The sequence below is a fragment of the Anolis carolinensis genome, chromosome 1 (assembly GCF_035594765.1).
Source record: "Anolis carolinensis isolate JA03-04 chromosome 1, rAnoCar3.1.pri, whole genome shotgun sequence".
NCBI classification, from domain to species: domain Eukaryota; kingdom Metazoa; phylum Chordata; class Lepidosauria; order Squamata; family Dactyloidae; genus Anolis; species Anolis carolinensis.
Genome location: NC_085841.1, coordinates 303,415,550 through 303,443,080, shown reverse-complemented (window position 1 = coordinate 303,443,080; position 27,531 = coordinate 303,415,550). Strand labels below are relative to the sequence as shown.

General features: G+C 39.3%; 1 protein-coding gene across 1 annotated transcript in view; it reads right to left on the bottom strand.

Moving 5' to 3' along the window:
- The window catches only part of cstpp1 (centriolar satellite-associated tubulin polyglutamylase complex regulator 1), a 139,921-nt gene extending 125,035 nt beyond the window's left edge, over positions 1–14,886 (bottom strand). The window contains exon 1 of the mRNA XM_003214597.3: positions 14,729–14,886. Coding sequence (XP_003214645.1) covers positions 14,729–14,774 — 46 coding nt within the window. The 5' untranslated portion in view covers positions 14,775–14,886. The remainder of the gene's footprint in view (positions 1–14,728) is intronic.
- Between the last annotated feature and the right edge of the window lie 12,645 nt (positions 14,887–27,531).

Genomic DNA, 27,531 nt, shown 5'->3' with positions numbered 1-27,531 from the left:
ATTTCAGCAGGGATCCCATCAGGTCCGCTGGCTTTGTTATTTTTTTGTTGGCTGATGGCATTGCTGACTTCTTCCAAACTAGGCAGTGCTGCAAGCTCACCCCTGGTTTGTTGTTGCAGGATTTGTGAGAGGGTCTCTTCAGCCACATTGGAGCTGCGATTCAGAAGGTTTTGGTAGTGCTCTTTCCAACGTAGTGCAATTGATGTTTTGTCCTTCAGAAGTTTGGTTCTATCTAATGAGGCTGTATGCCATGGTTTCTTGGTCCGTAGATTTGTAGCTTTGAAAAATCCCTGAGCATCATGGGTATCTGCAAAGTGTTGGATTTCTTCAGCCTTCTTTGTCCACCAGATGTTCTTGAGTTCTCTGGTACATCTTTGGACCTCAGTTTTTGCACTAGCATAGATCTTTTTCTTAGCAGCACAGTTGGTGTCTCTCTGCCAAGTCTGGAAGGCTTTCCTTTTGTTATCAATTAACTGTTGAATTTCTTTGTCATTATCGTCAAACTAGTCTTGATGTTTCTTTGGTTTCTTTGCAGGCTGTGATGATGGAGGTCTTCAGTTTGTTCCAATGTTCCTCAACATTTTCAGGGTGTTCTGTAGGTAGATGATCCTTGAGTGCTGTTTGGAGAAGGGCTTGTTTGGTGGGCTCTTGAAGGGCTTGGGTGTTCATTTTGCGCCTTATTTTTCTTCCTTGGAGTCTGCATTTGGGGACGATCTTGATAGCGATCGTGGATTGGATTAACCTGTAGGCTGTCCAGCAGTCATGAGCACCTGTCATGGCTCTTGTGAGAAGCACATCACGGCGGTCTCTGACACGTATAATTACTTAGTCCAAGAGGTGCCAATGCTTTGACCGAGGGTGCTTTCATGATGTCTTGAGCTTGTTTTTCTGGTGGAAGAGTGTGTTGGTGATGACAAGGCTGTGTGTCTCAGCATTTGGTGAGAAGCAAGATGCCATTCGAGTTGCTATTTCCGACCCCATCCTTTCCTACGATCCCTGGCCACAGATCGGAGTCCCGTCCAACTCTTGCATTAAAGTGCCCCAGGAGGATGATTTTGTCCTACTTAGGTATCTCCAATAGGACAGTGTCCAGCTGACAATAAAAATTTTCCTTGATGTCTTCGTCAGCATCTAGTGTTGGTGCATAGGCACTTATGATGGTTGCCTGTTGGTTTTTGGCAAGGTTAATTCGGAGGGTTGAGAGTCGTTCGTTGATGCCAATGGGTGCCTCAGTCAGGTGCTTCACCAGGTTATTTCTGATAGCAAAGCCAACTCAGTGTATTCTTCGCTCTTCTTCAGGCAGTCCCTTCCAGAAGAAGGTGTAGCCTCCTCTTTCTTCCTTCAGCTGTCCCTCTCCTGCTCTCCAGGCCTCCTGAAGCACTGCTATGTCGATGTTAAAACGTCCCAGCTCTCTTGCAATGATAGCAGTCCTGTGTTCGAGGCGTTTACTGTCAGTGTTATCCAACAGTGTCCGTACGTTCCATGTTCCAAAGTTCATTTTTCTTTTTTGGCCGCAGAGTGGTGACCCCTGGACGTGGCAGTCCAGTCAGGGATAAGAGAGGCAGAGTATGTTTAGGGCACCTTTTCTAGCCCCTTCCCCATGTGGGGTGAGCAGAGCGGATCCTAAAAAGGGCTGCTCAGTCATGGATACAGCTGCCGAACTACTCAACTGCCTCGGACCTTGAGGTAGAGCGACTGAGTCTGTATCCACCGCCCATGTGCCAGTCTGTGACTAGGGGCTTCCAGATTTCACAGTCCTGCCCCAGTCGCTACTCACTGATCGCCATGGGACTTTTGTTGGTTTGTTTTAATTTTTTTTCTCGGAAGATGCCTGTGCGAGATTTTTTTTAAGTGTGGAGGTCGGTGCACGGCCAGTCAACACACAGTCTTCACAGAGTGAAGTCCCAGCAGTGGTGTGATTAGCACAATGACAGTGTCTTCTCAGTCTGTTGCAGCCTTCTTCCGCCTTCACAGCCATTGTAACATGTACCATGTTATCCTCCACCTGCTCCGCCGTTGAGGTCTTAGGGTCTTCGGATTGTGCTTGGTCTGGATCCTCCCCTGTGGCCCCTCCTGGGAGTAAATGACTCCAGTGGTTGTGCCCGCAGGTTCATTGGAACACCAAGCCCCCTCACCACGGCAAGGTGACAATCCATCGAGGGGATAGTCAAGAACAAATAGTTAAGAACAGAGGAAAGATAACAGGAAGTGAGAAAAATCTACCCCTAGAAAGGGAAATTATCCCCTGAAAAAGTTATTATGTGGAAAAGGTGTATCCACTGAAGCTTTATCTCCAATCCTTGTTTCCACAGAAGCCGATTTTTTCAAATCCAATTATCACAGGAACAGAAAGTGAAGTGAAATCTTCCAAACAGAGCACAGACAGCAAAATAAACACCAAGGTTGTGTTAACCCTTCCCTATGTTATCCAAAGCTAATATATATTCGCCTGGAGCTACACTTTAAAATGTACCTGTTCAGACTTACATACAAATTCAACTTAAGAACAAACCTACAGAACATATCCCTGTATAAGTACTTGGAGGCAAGAAGGCTAACCTTTCAAGAAAACTGAAGGCACAATCCATTCTTTAGTTACAGATTGATGTAAAGGTATCTGCTCAGTAACAACTTCGTAATCAATCATCATTCATGCAGATCACAGCAAAAATGTATTTAAGTCACCTGTTTAAATAAACTGTTTTGCTTTGCAGAACATTTTGAATAATTAATTCCTTCTGAAAATTTTCTACCCATCTTTTTTGTATCCCCATCCCTCCTTTTTCTTTTAAGCTGATGGCCGACACCGTGTTAACTAATACATCAACCACAGCAGATAACACATTCAGGCATAGATATCTAAAGAATGAGGGGACAGATAGGAGCAAATGGGATATGGTTGTATTTAGCTTTGAGAAAAAAAACTGAGGAAGACGAAGCAACTGCTTCTCTTGTTTAGATTCTGGGAAAGTCAATGGCTTCTTGTAACCCCAATTTTTAATCAACACCTTATTTCTTGGAAGTCTCCCAGGCAATAATAGAGATTTACCAGTTAAGTGATTGATCTGATTTGGGGAAATTCTAATCAACATTTTATAGTTCAACTGTTCCTTTTATATGGTTTTGTTACTGATAAAGTTATTTAGGAGCAATGTTGATATTTCTCAGAAAACTGAGAGGATGTGATTATTACGACACTGATCTATGATATAAAATGATTAAAAGGGTCTGTTGATCTGAGATAAATAAGTAACCAAGTAGATGAAGCAATAAAGCTGGGACAATCAACCACTATTCAATTCCAGTTGAACATACTAAAGATAAGTTCTCCCCAATCTTTTAATAGCTGTTTTCCTGCTTCCATTATAGGACAGAAAGACTCAAACTTGAACTCTATTTTTTAGAAATGCATTTTAAAAGAAAACATGTCAAATCCAGTGGCAGGCTTGGGGGAAGAAATCACAGCCAGCAAACCCTTTTTATACTGTATCTAGAGACAGAAGACAATTTGGAAGGTAACCACATAATCTCGCATAGTTCCACAAGGTTTCCAGATCTGTGGTTCAACAACAGCAACAAGAAAAAGATTGAAACTCCCATCCCCAACCCCAAAGAGTCTGATGAAATGCAAAATACTAAGAATGTAGGTATGGATCCCATGAGAAAGAAATGCAAATTAATTTCTAGTACTAAACCCACATTCCTGAGTTTAGCATATCATGGAGTTGGAAGAGACCACAAAACCATTTGTCCTCCTCTAGTCTTCTGGGATTTCTCCTGTTCTCCAGGAATTAGAAAGATGCTTGCCATTGGTTCTGGAATTATTTCTGCAAGTTCTTTTTATATTCTTAGATGTAATTCATTTGATCTTAGAAACTTGAATACATTCTGAATACATTCAATTGTTTTACGCCAAGATCCAGATATAAAATCCAGGCATGGTGGCAGCAGTAAGAAAGAAAGGTGTTACAGCATACTCTGCCTTATGTAGCTGGCCATTGTTTTACACTTCACCATTCCTTTCTGTCTCCTGATATTACTGCCCTTATCTGAGGGTGGATCTACACTGTTAGAATTTATGCAGTTTGGCATCAGGTTTACTGCCATAGAATCATGAGAATTGTAGTTTTACAACATACATAGACTTCTCAGTCAAAGAGTGCTGGTGCCTCACCAAACTACAAACTCCAGGATTCCACAGCACTGAACCTTGGCAGTTAATGTACTGTCAAACTGCATTAATTCTACAATGTAAATACAGATGAAAAAGACCACTGCACATGGATCAGAGATCTTTTGAAAAGTTTCTCAACTAATTTAGTAAATACACTTCCTGTTATCTTGCAGTAGGCAGATAACGTTTACTAACACCAGACTATTTTAAGTTCAATAGAAGGTGCCACCTTAAAAAACTAATCAAAACAAAACAAGCAAATAGTTGTATGTATGCGAATTCAGACAACAATGTCGCATATTATAGAAAACTTAGTTTTTGTGTGCTGTATCATTATCAGATCACATCAACGTGCCTCAATACACACAAAGCCTCCATGCTAACAGTTTAGCACAAAATGTTTTCCTTTTCCCACTGCTGTAATATTTTGCAGCTTTGGTGCCAAAAGCTTAAACTGTTCTTTAGCAAGTGCGAAGGTTAGCTGAGCATTACATTTGGTTGACATTACAGCCTGCCAGGAGCACATTATTGCTACGGTTCATTTTCTTAGTGCTGATTTCCCCCCTCTGTTTCAAGGTTTCAGACCTTATCTTCAAATGCCTGTAGCCAGGCTATTCTGGCTGACACTCAAAAAACATGTCCTGCCACAACAGCTACAGTCCACTGAACTATTCAAGCTGTCAGCCAAGAGGGAACGAGAGGGAGACGTGCGCGTGAGGGCAGTTCTGTCTTGGCAGATGATCCCATGCTGGCAAAGCTGAAGGTGCTGATAGTCAGGAACAAGCTGCCTTGAATAATAAGAGCAATCTTTGTTGGTTGTATGCTTCACTAACTGAGGCTATGATTCTAAAACCACTTAGCTGGGAATAAGCCTTGGTGAATTCAATGAAAATTACTTATGAAAAGACTTCTAGCATTGCCTTGAAAGGTCTAAAAATACAACTATTAGACACGGTAGAAATGTATAAGATTCACCATGTTTTTGTTTCAGAACCCACTGAAATCTGGCTAGCATCAGATGATTGGAAAACAAAAGCCACAATTAGAGGTGTTTTTAAAAGTTAGGTTAATATGCTCCTAGGATGAAATACTAAGCTTTATAGTTCAATTTCTTTAATTTTAAGTTTGTTCCTGTGATCTATGGGAAACTGGCCACCCCAACAAGCGTTTGCAATTTGCTATAATCCACAAGGTATTAGCTATACAGAAGGCTTCAGTGTCAAAACCCCATTTTCAGCTATGGATAGGCTCCTGCTGATTAACTCTGCTCATTCCAATCAAATGGTGGGCAGAGTTATACTGAAATATATCACATTAATATCACATTTCTCACATTGTTTTTAAAACTATCATTTTAAATCACTTAAAATTTCTGACACAAAGAAACTTGTGGCAACTTAATAACTAACTTCTTGGGGGGGGGGGGAAGGTATTTAAGCATATGTTTTTGTGTACTACAGCCATTTCATCAGATGGACTCTTGTCAAATAAAAGTTGCTAGCCTCTAAGTCTCCCCAGGACACTTTGTCGTTTTTTGCTACAACTGATTAAAATGTCCCAATTCCAGAAATTAAAATATCAGATACACAAACATAACTTTTGTCTCTTCAATACAACTGATTTTTGGCACTGTCTTTTATATTTATTGGAAAGAGTAAGGAAGGCAAAGCAAGTAACTAACCAAGACAAACAAAACATATCTAGTTTCCTGCCAACATAATTTTGTCTTGTTTGATTTTGTAACTGTAACACTTTATTAACCCCACTATAACTATTTACAGGGGGCTTCTATATACTTTGGAAAAATGCACTGGTCTGGCATGTCATTCCACAGATAGTGTTACTATGCAGAGTACATGTTGCTGATCTACGACATGTGTTGTAAGACTATACAATCTGGCAGAGTTTTACCACTAAGGACAACATGGGTCAAATGGAATCTAAATTAAGAACAAAAACATTTCTCAGCCTTGAGTTAAACTGAAAACAAGCATTTTTGTGTTAAACTAGTTTAGCATTTTTTTTTTCGTGTCAGGAGCAACCGGAGTTGCTTCTGGAGTGAGAGAATTGGCCGTCTGCAAGGACGTTGCCCAGGGGACGCCCGGATGTTTTGATGTTTTTACCATCCTTGTGGGAGGCTTCTCTCGTGTCCCCGCATGGAGCTGGAGCTGATAGAGGGAGCTCATCCACACTCTCCCCAGGTGGGATTCGAACCTGGCAGCTTTCAGGTCAGCAACCCAACCTTCAAGTCACTTAGTCCACTACGCCATCTGGGGGCTCCAAGTTTAGCATTAAGAAAGAGCAACCTTTGCAGACAGACCATTTTGAGAACACCACCATCTTTTAGTGTCTCTCTCTCTCTCTTTTTTTGTTTAGTGTTACATACAAAATATAGGTAGACACTGGTTAACAAACTAGATATGTTCCTGGTACTAGAGGCAGAAATAACATTGAAAGAATAAAGATAATTTCCTACAGTGCAAAACAGATCACTTGTACATTTTCAGAAAGGTTTTTTATTCAAAACTGCGCATATAAAATGAGACAACCAAGTCAGATAAGCCTTGCAGAAGAGACAAAAACATTTTGAACCCACTAGAGAATATTTAAAGGTTTCTTCAAAAATGCACAGGGTATTTTCCTTTCACCAGCCCCCAATTTTCTTATGATTTCCATTTTGGTGGCCAAACGTATATACTAGATCTGGTTAATTAACATCCTTGGGAGAGTTGGTGAGGTCTGCTTGTCCCTTTTTCTTTGATTTGCTGTTTTCACATACTCAGTAAGGGAGTCTAGAGGCAACTGTTGCTTACCTTGCCTGTTGTATGCCAAGAATACATAGCTACAGTAACACTGACTAGGGTAAAATCCTATTCTTTTTCAGCTGAAGTTTTATTGCATTGTTTATTTCTGTAACTCAAAAAGAAGAGCCGGTCTCCTCAATTCTAATGTTGTTTTTAAAAAATCCAACTAGACAAAGGAAAAAAAGTAAGAAAAATAAAGAGCTAGGTGAACAAAATAACAACAAACCAAAAGTTCTTTGGAACTTTGTTGTCTAGACGCTTTCTTAACAGAGGTATGCCTGTAGAATGTTCTCCTTCATGACAGCAAGAGAAGAGAAGTAACATAATATGTACATTGGTAGTCACAGTAATATTTTGTATTGCTGTGACAGAACACTTTATGCTATGCCTTATTTTCTAATAAACTGGCTCTTGTTATGCACTCATCAGTCTTTATAAAATCACGACTCAGAGCTGAAAACACCCTACAGCTATGGAGCTGAGAAATGAGACACAGTATTCCTAAGCAAAGCAGATTACAATTCATACATTTCATGATCTGGATACTTTTATGCAATCTAAAATTCTACCAATCATACTGTGTTCAAGCAGAGGGAACATGCCAGACTTCCAGATGTTGATGGACTGCAACTCCCATTCTCTTTCTTCATTAACAAAGACTATACAACCAGATGGGAGTTGCAGCCTAACCTCTGAATGGCTACACTTATCCTTGTTCTGGATCTTTTTCACATGTACTGGCGGTTTGCAATACAGTGTAGCTACCTTTGCTTTCTCTTGTCTTTTCTATTCAAATTATTCTTTTAGGCTGAGGGGGGTTTTCTTAGTTTTTTAGTCTCAAACATTTCAGGTTTACAAGCTATGTTAATTTTACTTATATACAACTGAAAATAATGCATAGTGCTAGTAGTGACTTAACTGTGACTAAAACGTTGTGTGCCTTCAAGATGTTTCTGACTTGTGGTGACCCTTATCATGGGCTTTTCTTGGCAGAATTTGTTCGGGGGTTTGCCTTTGCCCTCCTCTACGGCTGTGTGTGTGACTTACTCACACAGAAGATTTCCACAGACAAACAGAATTTCAAACCCTGTTCACCCACCATCCTAGTCCAACATTGAAACCACTATGCCATGTGAATAAGTAAACTGGCCCAGCTGCAATCCAGTCTCTAAATGTAACTGAAACAGAAACGTGAATTACTAACTTTCTTTAACTAAAATAAGGATCCAGTCCATGTACCTTTGTTGCCTACTAAATTATTAACTGTTAGGAAGGCAAACAGCTGGTCCTGAAGGACATTGTAACTGCAGCTGTTATAGTGCATCAAACACATCTGCAGTGCTCCAGCAGCTCATTTTCATGCACTAAAAGGAAAGGAATCTCTATCTGGTAATAGTAAAATCATCCCAATCCTCTATACCTCCCTTTCATAAGAGAGCATAACATCTGTGGCATCAGTGTGTCCTGGTTTTAGAAAATGCAGTTTCCCTGGCAGGGAGGCTCATGTTCTCACATGTCCTCAGTTGGCACAAGATGAAGGGGAAAGGGTTTGGCTAGAAAGGGGAAAGAGAAGAATGTAACTCAAGAGAAAAAATAATTAAAAGTTTCAAAATTGCTCTAAAACAGTAAGCCCTCAATTAGAGCTGGAATATGGAAAGAACTTCACTGAAAGGGCAGCTTTTTGTCAAAGGAACCAAGAAATTACGGCTGAGACACATAATTGGTCCTGATATAGTTGCTAAGAAAGCAAGCTTTGAGCTGAGAAGTTTCTTGCTAAACAGCTACAAAGTCACAAAATGGCCTTAGAACAACCACTAGCCTAAAACCTATAACACAGAGATAATGCTGACTAACCTGACAGAGTATTGTAAGTATTACTGAACATATTGTGGAAAGCACTTTTAACAAACCTAGTAATATTACAAGTACCCTTTTCCTAGACTACAGTTTCCGTCTTCACCTCAGAAAGGATCTAGATCAGTGGTTCTCAACCTGGGGTCCCCTGATGTTTTTGGCCTTCAACTCCCAGAAATCCTAACAGCTGGTAAACTGGCTGGGATTTCTGGGAGCTGTGGGCCAAAAATATCTGGGGATCCCAGGTTGAGAACCACTGATCTAGATATTTTACTCTGAGAAAGAGCATCTTCAAGTTGAATTAGGCATGTCAAATCCATCCAGCTTCTATTTCAAAATAATCAGTTTTCAGTTTTCATTCATGTTTGCTTTGTGTTTCTCTTCTATCTTGAACTGTCTTAATTTTCTGGGTCTATTCTATTCTTAATAATGTTCATGTTGAGAGGGAGAGTTTCAACATAAAAATGTTGGCCAAGAACATATGTAGAAATGCTGTAAATAAAATGTATATCAAGAAGGAGAAAGAAAGTTCAACTTGCCCTATTCCTTGTCCAGCCATACAACTAGCTGTATAACTGCAACAGCAGCTTCTCGCTTCATATATGGTATATTGGAAGATAAATGTCAATAATGACAAAGAGAAATGTCTAAATATTGAGGAAAGTACTTGCTGTTCAAGGGTCTAAAAATACAACCTTTCTACCTAGTCCTAGAAATATGTCACCATTATTATCAGACCTTGCATAGAAAATTTGCTGCTGTGTGCCTTCAAGTTCTTTTTTATGGCAACCATGGCAAAGGGGATTTAACTTAGCTTTCATTTGAGGCTGAGATTGACTTGCCCAAGATAATCTGATAGGTAGCTATGCCTGAGTGTGCATTCATTTCATGATTCCCATATTCACTGTCCAACATTCAAACCACTATAATAGTGTGGAACAAACTGACACAGGCATATTCACCAACACACATTAGGAGATGCTGAAAAGCTCCTTGAAAGCATCCCCTAAAAGGATTGACTGGCCTTTAGTAGACGTGCCTGAGTTTGGCAATAATTTGCCAATCTCAAAATAGAGAAAGCTGAGCTAAGAGCCTCTTCAAAGAGCACCTGATATGACAGCCTGGGGCAACAAACAGACATCTGAATGAGATTAATATGATTTGGTTTCTCTAATCACAATTACTTGTAGCCTCACAGCCAGATAATGCTATTAGACCTTGAGAAGCACAATAAAGCACCTGGAGGGAAGTTGATTTATTGTGTTTAAATAAACGCAGGTTAACACAGAAAGAGATTCAGGAGTGCTTTTCACTGGATTCCTACTAATCAAACAAAGTCTTAGTCAACAGCTTTTGTGAAAAATACACAGAATTTCCCTTCTTTGTGATCAAGCACATCATAGACAGATAGTTGGGTCATTTTATATAAAAATGTGCATGTGCATGCATATGTAGAGAGAGATGTATATAGCATGTGAGCATAAAATACAGAAACAGGACAAGAATGGAGGCAGAACCATTTATATAATCACCATTTTACTTATTATACTAGAGGCCCACTTCATAAGTTTCTCTGCTCCATGCAAAACGGAACAGAATAGTTACAGCTCATTTTTTCAGCTTGTTCCTTAATCAATATTCTTTGAATATACGCACAAGAGTAACAACAATAACCACCTAAACAGATGAGCGCACCAAACCTATCCACTAGTTTATCCCCAGCTTACATTATGGGAAGAAAACAGGTTGGAGATAAGGGACAATAGTTTATATGCTGGAAAGCCTGACCACCAAAGTGGTGTCATAAAATGGCATCTTTTATTCTAAAGTAATGAGAAAGCCCAAGCAAGAAATCTTCTCCCACCTGTGCCTAAAGAGACAAGTATTTGAACTGAGAACACTCTTGGATAAGGCTCTTCCTCCCCACTTTCCTAGGGCCAAGAATAAAAAAGCTTGGGTTGAATTTGCATTTTTGAATAATCAGATTCATACATCCTATGACTGACAGTCGGTCAAAGCACATCTTCCTTCAGAAATATATATAACTCAACAGCTTTGGTGGATTTCCATCAAGAAAAAAGATAACACAAAGCAATGTGTACAATTGAAAATATCTATTTATTTTTTAATTTATTGTGCAAGAATAAGCAGTCAGAGGTCTTCCAACTGTTTCTTGACTGCAATCTCAAGCATTCCTCACAATCAGCTTTATTTGCTAAGATTGAAAAGAGTGCAGGTTAATAATATCTTAAAGCTCACTTGTCTTGCACTTGGTATCTGCCTTTAGGCAAGCTGCTATTTAATAGCCTCAATGTCCCATCACAAGAAAAAACAAGAACAACATTACTGAAACAAATGCCAGACAGTGTTTCCTAATACCTCAAAGGTAGTAGGGCACTTCTAATCTTTTGAGAATAGAGAGAAGCCTGATCTGCTTCATGTTGCTTTTTTCTAGGGTTTTTTTTAGTTCCTCAGATAACAACACATGCTACCAAAAAAAAATGCAATTTCCTAAGTTTTGATAAAATACCAGTCCTATACATCAGTGCACATTTCCCCAAGTAACAGTATTTAAGATTGCACTGTAAGGTTCCTTCCTCGACTGGCCTAACTGGAATATTTCCTATATATCTCCACCCATATATTAGGCTTTCAATACCAGAGCAACATAGTTTCATCATTTCATCATCATCATTATTATTATTATTATTATTATTATTATTATTATCCATTTATTTATATAGAACCATGTACAGTAGAGTCTCACTTATCCAACATAAACGGGCCGGCAGAACGTTGGATAAGCGAATAGGTTGGATAATAAGGAGAGATTAAGGAAAAGCCTATTAAACATCAAAATAGATTATGATTTTACAAATTAAGCACCAAAACATCATGTTATATAACAAATTTGACAGAAAAAGTAGTCCATTACACATTAATTCTATGTAGTAATTACTGTATTTACGAATTTAGCACCAAAATATCACAATGAATTGAAAACATTGACTACAAAAATGCGTATTAGAGTGTATTAGAGTGAATGGACAAAGAACGGAAAACATTCAAATTGAGAATGGGACCAAACAAGGTTGTCCATTATCCCCAATGTTATTTGCTCTGGTAATAGAACCCCTAGCATATAAAATAAGGATGGATGAAACATGGGAAGGGTATAAGATTGGGAGGAAGGAGGAGTTGAGATTGAACCTGTATGCGGACGATGCAATAATTTTAACACAGAGACCAAGGGAAATGATTAAATCAATGAAAATAATATTGAGGGAGTTTTAAAAAGTATCAGGGCTATCAGTAAATATGGAGAAATCAGAGATATTATTTATTAATACGCCACCGAAGGAACAATTAGAGATAAGGAAGGAATCAGGATTAAAATTGGGTATTAAAAAGATGAAGTATTTGGGAATTTGGATATTTAAGACACTTGATAAAATAATAGATGGAAATTATAGAATGGCATGGAAGAAATTATAGAATGGCATGTTAAAACAAATGAGTAGGTGGAAGAATAAAAATTTGAGACAGATGTCTAGGATAAGGGCATTGAAAATATTGATAATTCCAAAAATGATGTATTTATTTCAGGCTCTCCCAGGAATTCCTCCCATGGCAAAATTAAAGGAATGGGATAGGAAACTAAATTATTGGGTTGAAGGAGGGAAAAGACCAAGAGTAAGGAAAAAATTGATAATTGCAAAAGAAATGAAAGGGGGATGGGGCTGTCCATGCCTAGAGCTATATAGTGATGCCTTCCAAATTGAAAGAGCAATAGAATTACAAGTGACAAATAAAAAATGGGTGAGATTTGAAAAGGAAATGAATGGAGTTAATTGTGAAGAAATAATCTTTAGAAAATGGGATAAGAGAAATATAGATAAATTAATAGGACCAATGAAAGGAACAATGCAAGTGTGGAAGAAATGGCAAGGGAGAATAAGTAGCTTAAAATCTAAAATGTCAACAGTATGGATAATCAATAAGGATAAGGAATCAAATATGAATAGAAATATTCAAACATTGAAGGAAAAAGGAATAGAGAGACTAGAACAACTATATGACAGAGAGGGAACGGTAAGAGAAAATAAAATTAAACAATGGCTTGGAGAAGAAAATTGGTTACAGATAAGAGCAATCTGTGCATATTGCAAAATAAAAGAAAATATTAATATGGTTAAGAGAGAAGATAACGCCTTTGAAAAGATAATAAGAGAAAAGGGGGAAGGAAAGAAGGCACAGGCCAGCAAAATATATACAATGCTCATAGAGGCTGATGGATGTATAATACGGGATCTGAAAAGTATGTGGGAAACGGAGCTGCAAATCACAGAACAAGAGATGAGAAATGTGGTAGAGACAATAGGGGTGAAAAGGAATACCAGAGTACGAGAAATGAGGAGGAAAATATTGCACAAATGGTATCGTACACCCTGCCAATCAGCATACTATTATAAAAAGGGGAGTAGTCAGTGCTGGCATGGATGTCATCAGAAAGGGCGGTTTATGCACATGATGTGGGAATGTGAACATGTACAATATTTTTGGCAGACTATACAAAATGAGTCAAATCAAATACTAGGAAATGAGTGGGTCATAACAAAGGAAATAGCGGTATTAGGGAAAAGAGAGGAAATGGGAAATAAAAGGGAAATAAAAGAAGCAATAATTGAATGTGCACAAGCAGTAATAGTATTAGGGTGGAAAGATAAATCAAAATGGACAGTAAATAAATGGTACCAATATATGGTGGAGCAAATGGAATTTGAAATTATGAATGTGAAACTAAATGTTGTAAAAACTAATGAAAATAGAACAAGAGAAATGGAAGAAAGATTAACAATGGTAAAGAACTATATCATGAATCAATCTGGAGATCAAGCCCTAAGAAATAAGATACAAATGTTATATAGTATATAGGTTGGAAATGGATTAAGATAAAGATATAAAAATTGTCTCATAAAGAAACGAATATGTAAAAAGAAAACAATCCTCGTGTTGGTGGTGGGAATTGTAAATGTTTTGTATGTCTACGGTATGTATTTTTTGTGTTTTAAAAAATAAAAATTTATTTAAAAAAAAAAAAGACTACAAAAATGCGTTGGATAATCCAGAACGTTGGATAAGTGAGTGTTGGATAAGTGAGACTCTACTGTATTAGGCTTTCAATACCAGAGCAACATAGTTTCATCATTCCATTATTATTATTATTATTATTATTATCCATTTATTTATATAGCACCATGTATTAGGCTTCCAAAGCCAGAGCAGCATGGTTTCCCTTATTATTATTATTCATTTATTTATATAGCACCATGTATTAGGCTTTCAAAACCAGAGCAGCATGGTTTCATCTTTCCATTATTATCATTATTATTATTATCCATTTATTTATATAGCACCATGTATTAGGCTTTCATAGCCAGAGCAACATAGTTTCATCATTCCATTATTATTATTATTATTATCCATTTATTTATATAGCACCATGTATTAGGCTTTCAAAGCCAGAGCAGCATGGTTTCATCTTTCCATTATTATTATTATTCATTTATTTATATAACACCATATATTAGGCTTTCAATGCCTATGACTTCCCCATGAAAGTCACCCAGTGATTGCCAAGGTGGGCTCAGAGCTCATATCTCCCATTATCCCCAGACCCTCTGTGAGGAAGAGTAATAGTCTTTTTTCCGAGACCCCTTCCCTAAATTGGGCCATAGAGTAAGGAGGGCCTCTGTGCTTTGGCTCAGCCAGGAGAGGGCCGGGCTCGACATGGGCAAGGAGGGGAGGGGAGCATTCAAGCACAAACCCCGGGCCCCTCTGGAGAAAGGCCGGGAGGAAAGAGAGGCCTCGCACCCCGCTCCGGCCAAAGCCTCACCCAGATATTCCAGCCCTGACTGCGAGAGGCGATCTGCGCTCAGCATCCTCTCAGCAAAGCCAATGCGCTGCCGCCTCTTCTTCTGGTCTCTAGGACACCAGACGCTGCGTCCGGGGAAATGGCTTCCTGCCGGAAACACTCCCCCACGCAGCTAGGTTCCTGGCAGCGAAGGCGCATCTGGGGTGCACCCGGAAATGGTTCCCCTTCTATTGTTCCAGGCACCTTGCAGTCACCGGTGCCTTGGTTTACTTTGATTGCACGGCCCTGGCAAAGCACCCAAGAGCCACCCCAACCTCCCTGCATTCATTTGCTGTCCCTTGAAATGTTGGTGCAACTGATATCCTGCAGTCCAGTGATCCCCAACCTCTCATCTTCCAGGTTTTGGGGGGAATTTCGACTCCCAGACCCCCAGCGATCTTGGTCAGCTATCGGGGATTCTGAGTGTTGAAGTTCAAAACACCTGGGGAGCCAAGACACAGCGGTAGTTCAGTGATGCCCAAACTTTGGTCCTCCAGATGTTCTGGATTTCATCCCCGCCAAATCCCTGGTACTTGATCAAGGTGAAATCCTAAACAACTGGAGGGCTGGGTTGCTATGAGTTTTCCGGGCTGTATGGCCATGTTCCAGAAGCATTCTCTCCTGACGTTTGGCCTACATCTATGGCAGAGGTTGTCCTTATACTCTACTGCAGGCGTTCCCAAACGTTTTTGGTCATTGAACCTTTCAGAAGAAGTTTTATTTTCTATTATTCTGCTGCAATTACACAGTATGAAAGAACCCTTGGTCACAGCAAATCTATTCACTTCTACCCTGCAGAGCTGTTTTAAGTCAAGAGATTCCTCGCTTGGTCTGTAATTGTCAATCATACTGTCAAAATCTTAATCCCTGATTAAGGGTGGTTGTTTTGCTTTATTTTCAAAAATGCTGTGCAGCTCTCTGCTTTCAACAGAATACTGTGAGTTGCTGCACTGTAAGCAGCTTTTCAAAATTAGGCTACCAGTAAAGCAAACATTTAAAAGAGATTACTGTCATTGTTTGCTAAAAATGTGCACCTGGAGGAAGCAGCTTGGCCATATGCAATACTTACTTCTATATATATCTCCGAGATACAACTCTGTGGACTCCTTCAGAGTTCCTCAAAGGATCATAGATTTGGAGAGACCACAAGGACCATCCAGTGCAAGCCCATTCTGCCATGCATTAATACGCCATCAACGCACTCTCGACAGATGGCCATACAGCTGCTTTATAAAAACCTCCAGAGAAGAAGACTCCACCACGCTCTGAGACATATACCACTGACAAACAGTTCTTGCCATCAGGAAGTTTTTCCTAATGTCTAGGAATCCATGCCCCACTCTCTAAAACAGCAGAAAACAAGCTTGACCCTCCTCCTCCTCGATATGACATCATTTCAGATATTTGAACATGACTATCATGTCCTCTCTCAACCTTCTTTTCTTCAAGTTAAACATACCAAGCTCTCTAAACAACTCCTCATGAGCCTTTGCTTCCAGATCTTTTATCATTTTGGTCGCCCTTCTTCCAGCTTATTAATATCTTTCTTGAATTGTGTTGCCCAGAACTGGACATGGTGTTATTCCAAGTAGGTATCACCAAAGCAAAGTAGAATGGGGCTATGACTTTCCTCAGTCTAGACATTATACTCCTGTTGATGCAGCCTAGAATCATATTGGCTTTTGTAGCTACTTTATCACACTGCTGACTTCCTAATAATTTTCTGATTGACATAGGTATTTATGGGCCATGTTGACACCACAGTACTAGACAGTTGGGACAATAGCACCAATGAGATGACCCAGTGACTTTCATACCCCATTCCATTTAATGATTTCATACTACACAAAGCAAACCACAGACCTGTGTTCTGAACATTATATTCCTGTTTACATGACGTAGATTGTTCAAAATGCACACTGTATTATATCTTGAAGTTGGAAAAGTTATTTCTGGACTACAGTTCCTAGAATCCCCAAACTAGGAGTTCCATTAAGCCCAAAAAAGATATTTTGTAAGTTCTAGATCTAGATTTAAAAGTCATGTTTGGGTATTTACAGTTACTTTTCTTTCTGCCATTTCCCCAAAAATGTATGGTTTGCTAATATGAGGGTTTTATTTCCCTCTTAAAACAAGCTAAAGTCTTCTTTTGGGATGCAAAGCCCATTTGTGGTTGTAATAATGACAAGTTTCAGCACTACTGGCGCCTGACTGTTAATGACTCTTAAAAACCCCAAATAAAAACAAGATGTTGCTTCTGGAGCCCTTAACACATTTTACTCTGCTTATTATCACTTCCCTTTGGTCTCCCAGAGCCTCACATTAGTTATTACAAAATTGACTGCCAAAACCACCTGCCCTTCTGCAAGTTAAGAGGTTTATCCGAGTTTTAGGAGCTTTTCCTTCCTAAGGCTGTCATGGATCTACAGCACTTATGTTGTTGTTTCATAATCCTGTCTCTCAAAAATACTGACTACAAATCAAGACACAAGAAAGGATACGTGCTCTGCATTTCAGGGCAAATTCACTTGATATGCCATTTTAAGAGTGTTAGGAAGACTGTTGAAGCTATCTAGATTGCCATTTCACATTGCCTGTCCATCAAATTCGTGTTAATTGTTTAGCAAGTTCATACTATCACTTCAAACTCTTCTGTTTATTGACTCTCTGCCTGTGACCAACCAGTCACAACCAAGATGAAACATTTGCCACAGAATTGTATAAATACATATTAGTTGTCCATCATGGCAAAGAGAGTTTAGGACTACTGTAGTGGTGACTTCGCCCCACAAGTTGGCCAAGGACATCAATCAAATCTGCTCAGGAATTTCAAGTGGCTCCTAGAAAGTTGATTGTTTGTATATTGTCTCCACGTGTTTCCACAGCAAGAACACAGAATGCTGATCAATGTGCCATCACTAATCCTCCGAAAGAAGATTTAGCAACTGCAGGCTGACTTGCAGTCTTTGCTTATTATGAAGTTCTCAGCCTGCTAACTTCTTCAGAAACAGAATGGCAGCCTGGATCTTGACAACTGATTTCCTGACATCCCAAAAGATTTGAGTGAACTGTCCCATAGATCAGTAACAGGAAGGAATGCTAAAACTAGGAGATCCATGCTCAAAATCCAACCCAACCTTGCGCATAGCAACTGGCAGCAAAGAAATAGTTATTGACCTCATAGGGGACTTGCAACAAAACAAATGCATTGAAATTTTTAACAGAGTAGAAATGTGAGCGACACACGGGGACTGTAACCCAGTTCCATTGCACAGTAGCATGCCCCAGTTTGACTCCTATACTGCCTCACACATCAGTTTAAATCTGAGATCCGTTTGGACAACCATATGGGACCCTTTCCCTGAAGTTACCACAGTACAAAATAGCATTTTACTTGTTCATGTGTTCACTGTATTACACAACAGTAACTGCTGTTCTTTTTACCCCCTTCTCATTGTATAGAGTCACTCTCCAGATCCACGGATTCTGCATTCACATATTCAAACATCTGCATTTTCAAAAAAAAAATTAATCCAAAAAGCAGAACTTGTATTATCATTGTATGTAAGTGCACAATTTCACTATGCTATTGTTTATAATGAAACTCTAATGTTCCTAGATTTTGGTACCCCTGGATTCTGGTCCTGGAACCAAATCCATTCATATAATCTTTTCAATCAGTAGCTTTCTTTGTTTTCAGTCAATCTTACCACCCACCTGCAACTCTTCTTGGATGGTCTCCTTGACCGGCTCCCTAGCTTTCCTTTCCTTTCCCATCTTTAAAGCACAAGGACTTCTCTGCCCTTGTGTGTGTGTGTCACGATAATTAAACTTTTCCATTCATTTTAGCCCATGACATTTAAAGTTCCTGACATGCTCTTCCCTCAATATTAACTAGACTGTTTAAAAAACCAACAGAATGCAACAGTTTGTAAACCTGTTTACTGATTATGTTAACCATAACAAAGATATATTTTCAATCTCATATTGAATATTGAAATGAGGTAATTAGCACTGATGTGGAGAACAGTGCTATTTTTATACTGCAGCTATTGGCATAATTTGGGTCAGTAGAAGTGAGGGGATGGTATCAGCAGGTGTCTGGCTAAGTGGCAAATGCAATGCCTGCTACACTCATTTTGCCATGCCATTACACAGAGATCATGTCATGCCTCATGCCCAGATTGAGGAAGGGCGGAGAGGGAGAGATCTGGAGTATGGGTGACAATGATAACCGCAAGCATACCATCATGGAGAATCATCCTAGTGATAACTACCACATGCATTGTAGTGAAAACCTTAATGCCAACAATAAGATTTAACCAGTTAAAATTACCATATATACTTGAGTATAAGTTGACCCGAATATAAGTTGAGGCACCTAATTTTACCACAAAAAATGGGAAAACCTATAGACTTCAGTGTAAGACAACGGTGGAAAATGCAGCAGCTACTGGTAAATTTCAAAAATAAAAATAGATCCCAATAAAATTACATTAATTGAGGTATCAGTAGGTTAAATGTTTTTGAATATTTATATAAAACTTATTTTAAGATAATAATAAGACTTTAATGAGATAAGACTGTCCAACTTTAATTACCTATATACTCGAGTATAAGCTGACCCGAATATTAGCCAGCCAGGACCCTCACTCGAGTAGAAGCCGAGGGGAGCTTTTTCAGCCTAAAAAGGGCTGAAAAACTTGGTTTATACTCAAGTATATAGGTACTTTAGCACTTATCCCAAGCCAACACACATCTGTCACACTAGATTAGTACTTGTTTTTACTTTTGTTCTTCCACCAACTAATACCTTTTATTATTTCCTAGGAGGTAGCTGTGTTACACGTATATAGGCAACAATGCCTACACTGAAAAACATTCTTGCATGAAGGTGGCTAATTGGCATTGAAGCAGGACAGCTATCACATTACACGCAACTTGTTGCCGTTCTGACACCTCCCTGTGAAAACCCATCCCCGGCTATTGATGGCTTATTGTGGTGTTTTTATAGATCAGTTATTATTTTTTTTGCCATGAACGAAACACTGATGGAAAAAAGGTGATCCCACTAAAAGTGTATGTGCAAGGCATAACGTTAATATTATTGTTCTTTTATTTATATTACACTAGAAATGTGTTTGCTCACGTTACATGGTTCCCATTGCCTTGTTAATCTGTACAGTAAGGCAGGTTTATTGTGGGGTGGGGGGAGTGGTGGCTGAATTCACGATTAATGTCCTGGCTTGGCTTGTACCCACCCACAGACCAAATGAGAGTGGAAGCAATTAGCATAGAGTTCAGAGATAACTCAAGCAAGGGTGATATGTCAACAGGGCTCAAAAATAATTTTTGCTGGCGGGAGTCTGTTTGGTAAAAGTGTAGGCAGGACTGATCTGGATACAGAAAAGTAAGCAGCATTGTCAGGCAATCAAGGTTCTAGGAATCCAGCAGGGTTGGAAGGCAATCCAAGGATCAAAGTCACAGAAGTCATGAAACAAGAATGCCAGGCCGAAACTAGACAAGTCACTTCCACTTGCAACCAGATCCTCCTAATCAAGAGCACTTGTCATGGTGCCTGGCAAGGAGCCTTACTGACTATCTCTGCCCGGCTCTCTTCTCCACCTGCTGCATCTGTGGACTTGGAGGCTTCCTCGGCTGATTCCTCTGATAAGTCACCTCCTTGTAGATCTTTGCTTTGTGTTTCCTAAGGCTATCCTTCAACAGGGAGAGCTCAGGGCTCTTTTCAGATTCCAAGTCTGAGTCCTGGCTCATGACAACTAAGTAGAGATTTGAATTTGAGTCTTCCTCTTCCAAGTCTTTAAATATTTTACTAATTCCCTCAGATCCATTGTAACTATATACGGATGTTATGAAGTTTGAAACATAGTGCAAATTTGCAAATTATATACCTGGGTTTGAGGGAGTCAAATATTACAACCCTTGGATGTGTACTACGTAGTTTCCTATGTATGCAATAAATGATAGAGGCACCATAATGCAGTGGAGCAGCTTGAAGGTATTCAGATGTTGCTTAGGTTGACAAAAGTCCTGAAACAAGGGGCATTATACCCTTTTGACCTTGCTCTGTCATGCCTTCCATGAGGGATATTGTATTCTAGAAGAACCATAATTAAGGTTCTGGTTTCTTAGGCCAATCTCACAGTCAGTGTTTGCTGTACCCATGCTAACCACAGTGAACTAAATTGGGCCTGCAATTCCCACTTTTTACTTTTGTGGCTTTTTGGAGAAATTCTGGTAAGCACATATTGCAGCCTTGGTGACTCAGAACATCTAACCACAAACTATTGTTGTAAAGCTTTGTAGTAAGCACACTAAATGGGATGCAGCAGCATAGATAAACATGAGTGCAAATGAGATGTAGCAGCACATATATGCATGAATGTAAAGTGGGAGTGAAAGGAGAATTCTATATGCTAAAACAAATAAATGAAAGAAAAATATTTAAGAAAGTTCTTGAATTTCTATAATTAGAGGCTTCCAGTAAAGGATGGGAAGACATTTGTCCCAGAGATTTTTCAGTTTAAGCAAGCACTAAACTATCCCATTAGTACAATTATGGAAAATGCAGGTGGCTCAGAGTAATACTCAAAAAAAGGGAGACACGAGATGGCTACTCACCCTGAAAATCTATTAATGCGCCGAATAAGTTTCAAATGCTATTTTCTTTTTCAGACATTCTACCTAAACATGAGAAAAAACTTCCTAATGTTAAGAGCTGTTTGACAATGGAATATGATGCTTCTGTGTAGGAGTCTCCTTCTCTGGAGGTTTTTAATCAGAATCTGCATGGCCATCTCTCAGGAACGCTTTGACTGTACCGTATACGGTAGGGGGTTGAACTAGGTGACCCTTGTGGTCTCTTTCAACTCTATGATTCTAGGTACAAAAGACCCTTTGTGCAACAGCTAAAACAGATGAGAAATTATGGGATTAGAAACGGTAGTGTGGTTTATAGGAGCCCTCGGTGGCACAGCGGGTTAAACTGTTCAGTTGCTGAACTTGCTGACTGAAAAGTTGGTGGTTCCAATCCAGGCAGTGGAGTGCACTCCCGCTGTTAGCCCCAGCTTCTGCCAATCTAACAGTTCGAAAACATACAAATATGAGTAGATCTATAGGTACCACTCTGGCAGGAAAGTAACGACATTCCATGCAGTCATACCTGCCATATGACCTTTGAGTTGTCTATGGACAATGCTGGCTCTTCAGCTTAGAAATGGAGATGAGTGACACCCCCAGAGTCGGACACAACTAGACTTAATGTCAGGGGGAAACCTTTACCTTTACTAACATGGTTTATATGAAGAAAGCCCCAGGTTCAATTCCTACCATCTCTAGCTAAAAGGAGGTGATAGAGAAAGCATCTTTTTTAAAACTGCAGAGGCACTGTCAGAATAGATGATACACTACAATAGATAGATAGATAAATAATATGATCTGCTATAACTTCCTATGTGATGCTCACAATTTACAGATTTACTAACCTCATCCCTACTCCCCTTTAACCAAGTGCAGGCAAATACTTCTCTATTCAAACAGAGATTAATTGATTGCTGAGAGTGGTTTTCGTGGCAGTATATCCTATATTTTTAACTTTACTGTTGCATTCCTAAATTATTTTACCCTTTAAAATTTTTAATAAGACTGTTCTATGACTTTCATATGAGAACTTATTTAACTGTGCTTTAACTTTAACATTTAATAGAACTTTAATATAACTTTTATATTATGATTGCTTAATTGTGTGTTAGCTTTTTATTACTGGGATTTTTAAAGGATTTTTTCCAGTATTTCTGTAACCTTTCATGAGTTTTAGCGCCGGAGAAAAATGAAGTAGAAGTAAAAAATATTATATTACACTTTAATTTTGGGCAGCACTCTGAGATTTTACCTGCGCCTTTTGCTTTTCAGTTAGACCCCCCCCTCCTCCTCCTCCTCCTCCTTCTTTTTCTTTTTCTTTTTTTTCTTCTTTTTTTCTTTTTCTTTTTTTTCCCTTTTTTTAATTTTTGCTACACAAAGGAAATGCTCTGGAATCAGCCAAGCATTTCTACTTTTAATTACTACATTTATAAATCACATGTTGTTGTTTTTTTGTTTTTTTTGAATGATTCAGATTTAGAACGCAGGTTACCACTTTTTCCCAGTTCCAAATCAATTTGCCAAAACATCACTTAAAGTGCAATCCTATAGTCCCTGGTACAGAGCATGTTGTTATTAAATGTCAGAGAAAAGCATATTTTAATTTAATATGAATGTTGTGAATACAAGTGGAAAGGAAAATAATTTAAGGGAAATTAAAAACAAAAACCTGATCCTATATTTCTTTAAGACACTCATTTCCCTCTTTCAAAAAAACTTAAAACTTATTGGTCCTCTAGGAATAGAGGAAATATTTTAATGGCTCAGTAGTTCCAAATAATGGAGGAAACAATATTATTAGCAATACTTTTTGATAGAAAAATTAAAAGGGACACAATGGAAAGATTTATTGTTCTAATTGGAAAGCCAACAAGAAAAATAAATCACATAAGAATAATTACTTGGGCCAAATTCAAAAATATGTTTTTGCAAACAGCATCCCAGAAATAAATTTAAAGGGTAGAAACAATGTTGGCAGGTGATCTGAACCTTATTAAATAAACATAAATTGGTGGCACATGAAGACGAATCTAGATGAAAAAGGTTATACCTTATCTTCCTCCACAATAAGGCACATACAGAAGAATACATTAGCTTTTTTTTTTCCTCAGCAACTTATTCAAGTTCTAAAATTGTCATAAATTAGTTCTATTAGAGCTTCAGACTACACAGCCCTTCTCATCACTCTGTACGTCTTGGTTGCACAAAATGCAACACACGTTTCTGTCTTATTGAAATCACCTGCAAGACTGGAAGGGGATATCAAGGACAGCTTGGTATATTCAATTTGAAAATTAATTTGATATTGGTAAACCTTAGGAAATGGAAAATTAATTCAGTAACATAATTACTGAAGACAGAAAATTATTAACTATTGTTGACCAAAACTTTGCTATTGGGCCAAATCATTAAATTGACAGGAAATGGGATGGAATGTAGTCACTGTTTATCTTAGGGAGCACATTTTAATATTGGCTCCTTCAAAATGATTCTTTTGGACTTTTTAATGTTGCTTTCCTCCAACGCTGAATTTTCGCCACATGGACTACAAAGCCCATGACATTACTGTTGCTTGAGAATGGTGAAAATAATATGATTGTTGCTTGGAAATGATAGAAATTGGATTGGGGAAGACTGCCTCAAAGCATGGAATCTAATCTTACAGACTCTTCAGTTAAGTGTATAACTTATCAGCATTTTCCTTTTCTTTCCACCAACATATATTTTCATTTACTCTTCAAATGCTTTCTTTGATAAAGACCAATAAATAATGATTAATCTCAGTTAGAATGTACTGATCTACTGCAGAGGTTGGTAAGTGAATCAAAATTGAGTATTCTTAATCTAATTTTAGAGAATCTTTTATAACTCAAAGAATAAGATGAAAATGAATATTGCACAATAACATACAATCAAAATGAACCCAGAATATAAAATGCATTTGGTTATTTTTGGGTCAACTCTCTAATCTGTTCAGGTCATTTGGAATTCTGATCCTGTATTCTGGAGTATTACTTGCCCCCCCTAATTCTGCAGATTTGATAAGCATGTCTTCTATTCCATTGTCCATGTCATTGATAAAGATGTTGAACACCACTGGGCTCAGGACAGCATCCAGGAGCACCCCACAAATTTCATCCTGGAGAGAAATAGAGAACCCATTGTTGAGCACCCTTTGAGTTTGGCCAGTTAACCAATTCCCAACCCACCTAACAGCAGCATTGTCTAACTTACATTTTACTAGCTTGTTTGCAAGAATGTCATGTGGGACTTTGTCAAAGGCCTTACTGCAGAGCTTTCCAAACTCTGTGTCGCAACAGGTTAGTGTGTCGGCTGAAGTCGAGATCAAAGATTTAGGGGTCTCGCCTGAAGCGGAGACAAGCATACTACCTCAAAAGGAGGGGTGTGCAACACCTGGCGAGCTCCTGAGTAGCAAAATAGAGATTTTCCTATTCTCCAATAAAAAGTCTCACCAAGCATCGAAGCAGAGGCCACCGAGTTTATTTCTGGTCCAGTTAGAGCAGGATGACAGTTGCAATAAGATGTAAGAAGAACCAGCATATCCACATACAACAGAATCTGCATTTTATACATTTTTCCTTTTGAATTTCCTGCTCCCACCCACCCAACCGACTTCATGCTGATTGGTCAGGGGAATCCCTAATGTCAGAGGCCAGGAGGAGCAGCCAGGGGGCTTGCGCGCCTCAGCCAATGAGAGCACGAGCCTCGCCTGTGACGTCTCTCCCTGGCTAGCCAATGGGGAAGATAGAGGCGTGGCAGCAGGGAAAACAAAGGAGATTATGTTTATGAATGAATGATGAGTGACCCTATCCTGGTCCATTGTCAAGTGGCCCGGCAAAAGCCTTCGGGCTCTACAAGCCGGACCAGCCCTATTGATAAGAAGATTGGAATAACAAGTCCCTTGAATGGGGTCTGACACCTCGGTGTCAGTTCCATTGTTCCAGAGTCAGCAGTATCGAAGATCTTGGTGGGATTAGGTGATTCAGGATCCAAGGAAAGGAAAATGGTATTGTCTTGGAACAGCTGCAGCCTATCTGCAGATGGGATATGCCATTCATGAAAGATGATTAAAATGTCCAAAGGTTGCTCAATTCTTAAGTGGTCTGGCTTTGCCCTCCAAAACTTAAGAAAGAGTCCATTGAGCTATTGCAGAAGGTGATCATGATAAGTCCATTAAGCAAGAATGTGGACCTGGGGCTGGCTGGTGGCACCCAGGTCAAAGGAATGCTGGCTAGAGTTCACAACGAGGTCACTTGCTTCACTTTATAAGAAATCATAAAATATAATAAAAACATAATAAAATTGATAGAAGACACATATAGGGTTCATAATGCAGAAGAAAGGGTATTCAGCATCTCCATCATGGTGGGAGACATATGCAAGTTTCATCCAAGGTGCTACCGGGGCCTTCAAGCTCCCCTGCGCTTCCCATGGGGGGGGGGCAAAGTGAGGGATCCCAGGGGTCCCCCGCAGCCTGACAGGCAGGAGGCTTCTGGGGTTCCCCTAGAACTGGGACACGGTGCAAGGAAAACAAGGGGTTCATGCAGGAGAGGGAAAGGGGGTCCCTGATTCCTTGGGAGTTCATAAAGGGTGCAAGGGGACCATTTGGATTGTGTTGCCCATGCTCATTTATAAAGAGAATTTCATTCATGGAAGGGGAATCAATTTATTTTGAGGGAGGGGAGCTGGGGTCTTTGCAGCAAATAGTGAGATAGCAGTTTGTTTTTAAAAGAGTGAAATTGCGCTGGTCTGGTGCGAATCTGTGAGATGCAGATATGGGGGTTTATTGTGGGGACTCCGTATCTGCGATTTGCGGACTGCATCTCCTAGTTTCCGAGCTGGCCCTGAGCCGCCTCCGCCAAGCCGGTGGGAATCCACAGCTCGAAAAGGGGTTTTCTGGAGGTTTTAAGGTTGCACAGGGTATGGTGCAAAAGGGAGCATGTAGGCTGGGGAAATGAAAGCGGAAAGTGGATGCAATTCATTGAGACAATGAAAGCGGCTGCCTGAGGTTTCTGAGCTGCTGAAGCTATTTTGAAGTGGGAATACAGTGTTTCTTTAAACCTGGGGAACTCCTGGCAGTGATCAGCTGGGTGTCAAAGCAATGTGAATGCAGGGGCTTGTGTGCTCGGCATCATGGCTACAATCTGTAGGTGTGTCATGTAACAAGAAACCTCTGAGTCTATCTGAAATAGGCTATACATTTTGCATGCATTTTAACACAGCAAAGGTGCCGATTAGTATTTGTAACATTATTAATATTAGAAACAAATTGTTATTTATAAAGGACCCAAATCTTGAAAATATATGTGATTATCTTACAAATCTTATATTTTAAATATATAAATGGAAGGATTTAATGAGACATGTTGTCCCTCCATACATTTTGTCATTACAGTTTAAGTGTGTGTTCATATTTCTTTCAAGGGATTTATTTAACCTCCAGCTTGCTAGTAAAACTGAATTACTATGTCGCGAAATGATACATGTCTAAACAGCGTGTCACCAACATGAAATGTTTGAAAAGCTCTGCTATCCTGAATTCATGAAATGCTACAGCCACAGCATCCACTAGACCATTAGTTCTCAACCTGTGGGTCCCCAAATGTTTTGGCCTTCAACTCCCAGAAATCCTAACAGAGGGTAAACTGGCTGGGATTTCTGGGAGTTGAAGGCCAAAACACCTGGGGACCCACAGGTTGAGAACCACTGCAGAAGACTCTGCTTACTTTATTTCTTAAGAAAAAGTCCATATAGCTGTTTTTAATATTTATTATTATTCCTCAAAAGCCTAGACTGTGTATAAACAAGGTTTTACTTATGACTGCAGTATATTTCATGACGGAAGCATTCAAATTCTGTTGGAAACTAAAGGATGTTTTTGGACTTAAATGGCCAGATTGAAAACTGGATATGGCTCATGTATCTTTAGTGGCTGGGTTGAAGAAGGGGTTTCAGCAGATACGACTTGGCATTCAAACAGGTAACAAGAAATACCTACAAAACTCCCCTCTTCTACATAATCCTTCACTCTGGCAGCCCTATGAGGAAAGAAACATTTAGCCTCCATGAATATTGAGACTGAACACATCCTGATTTAGCAATAA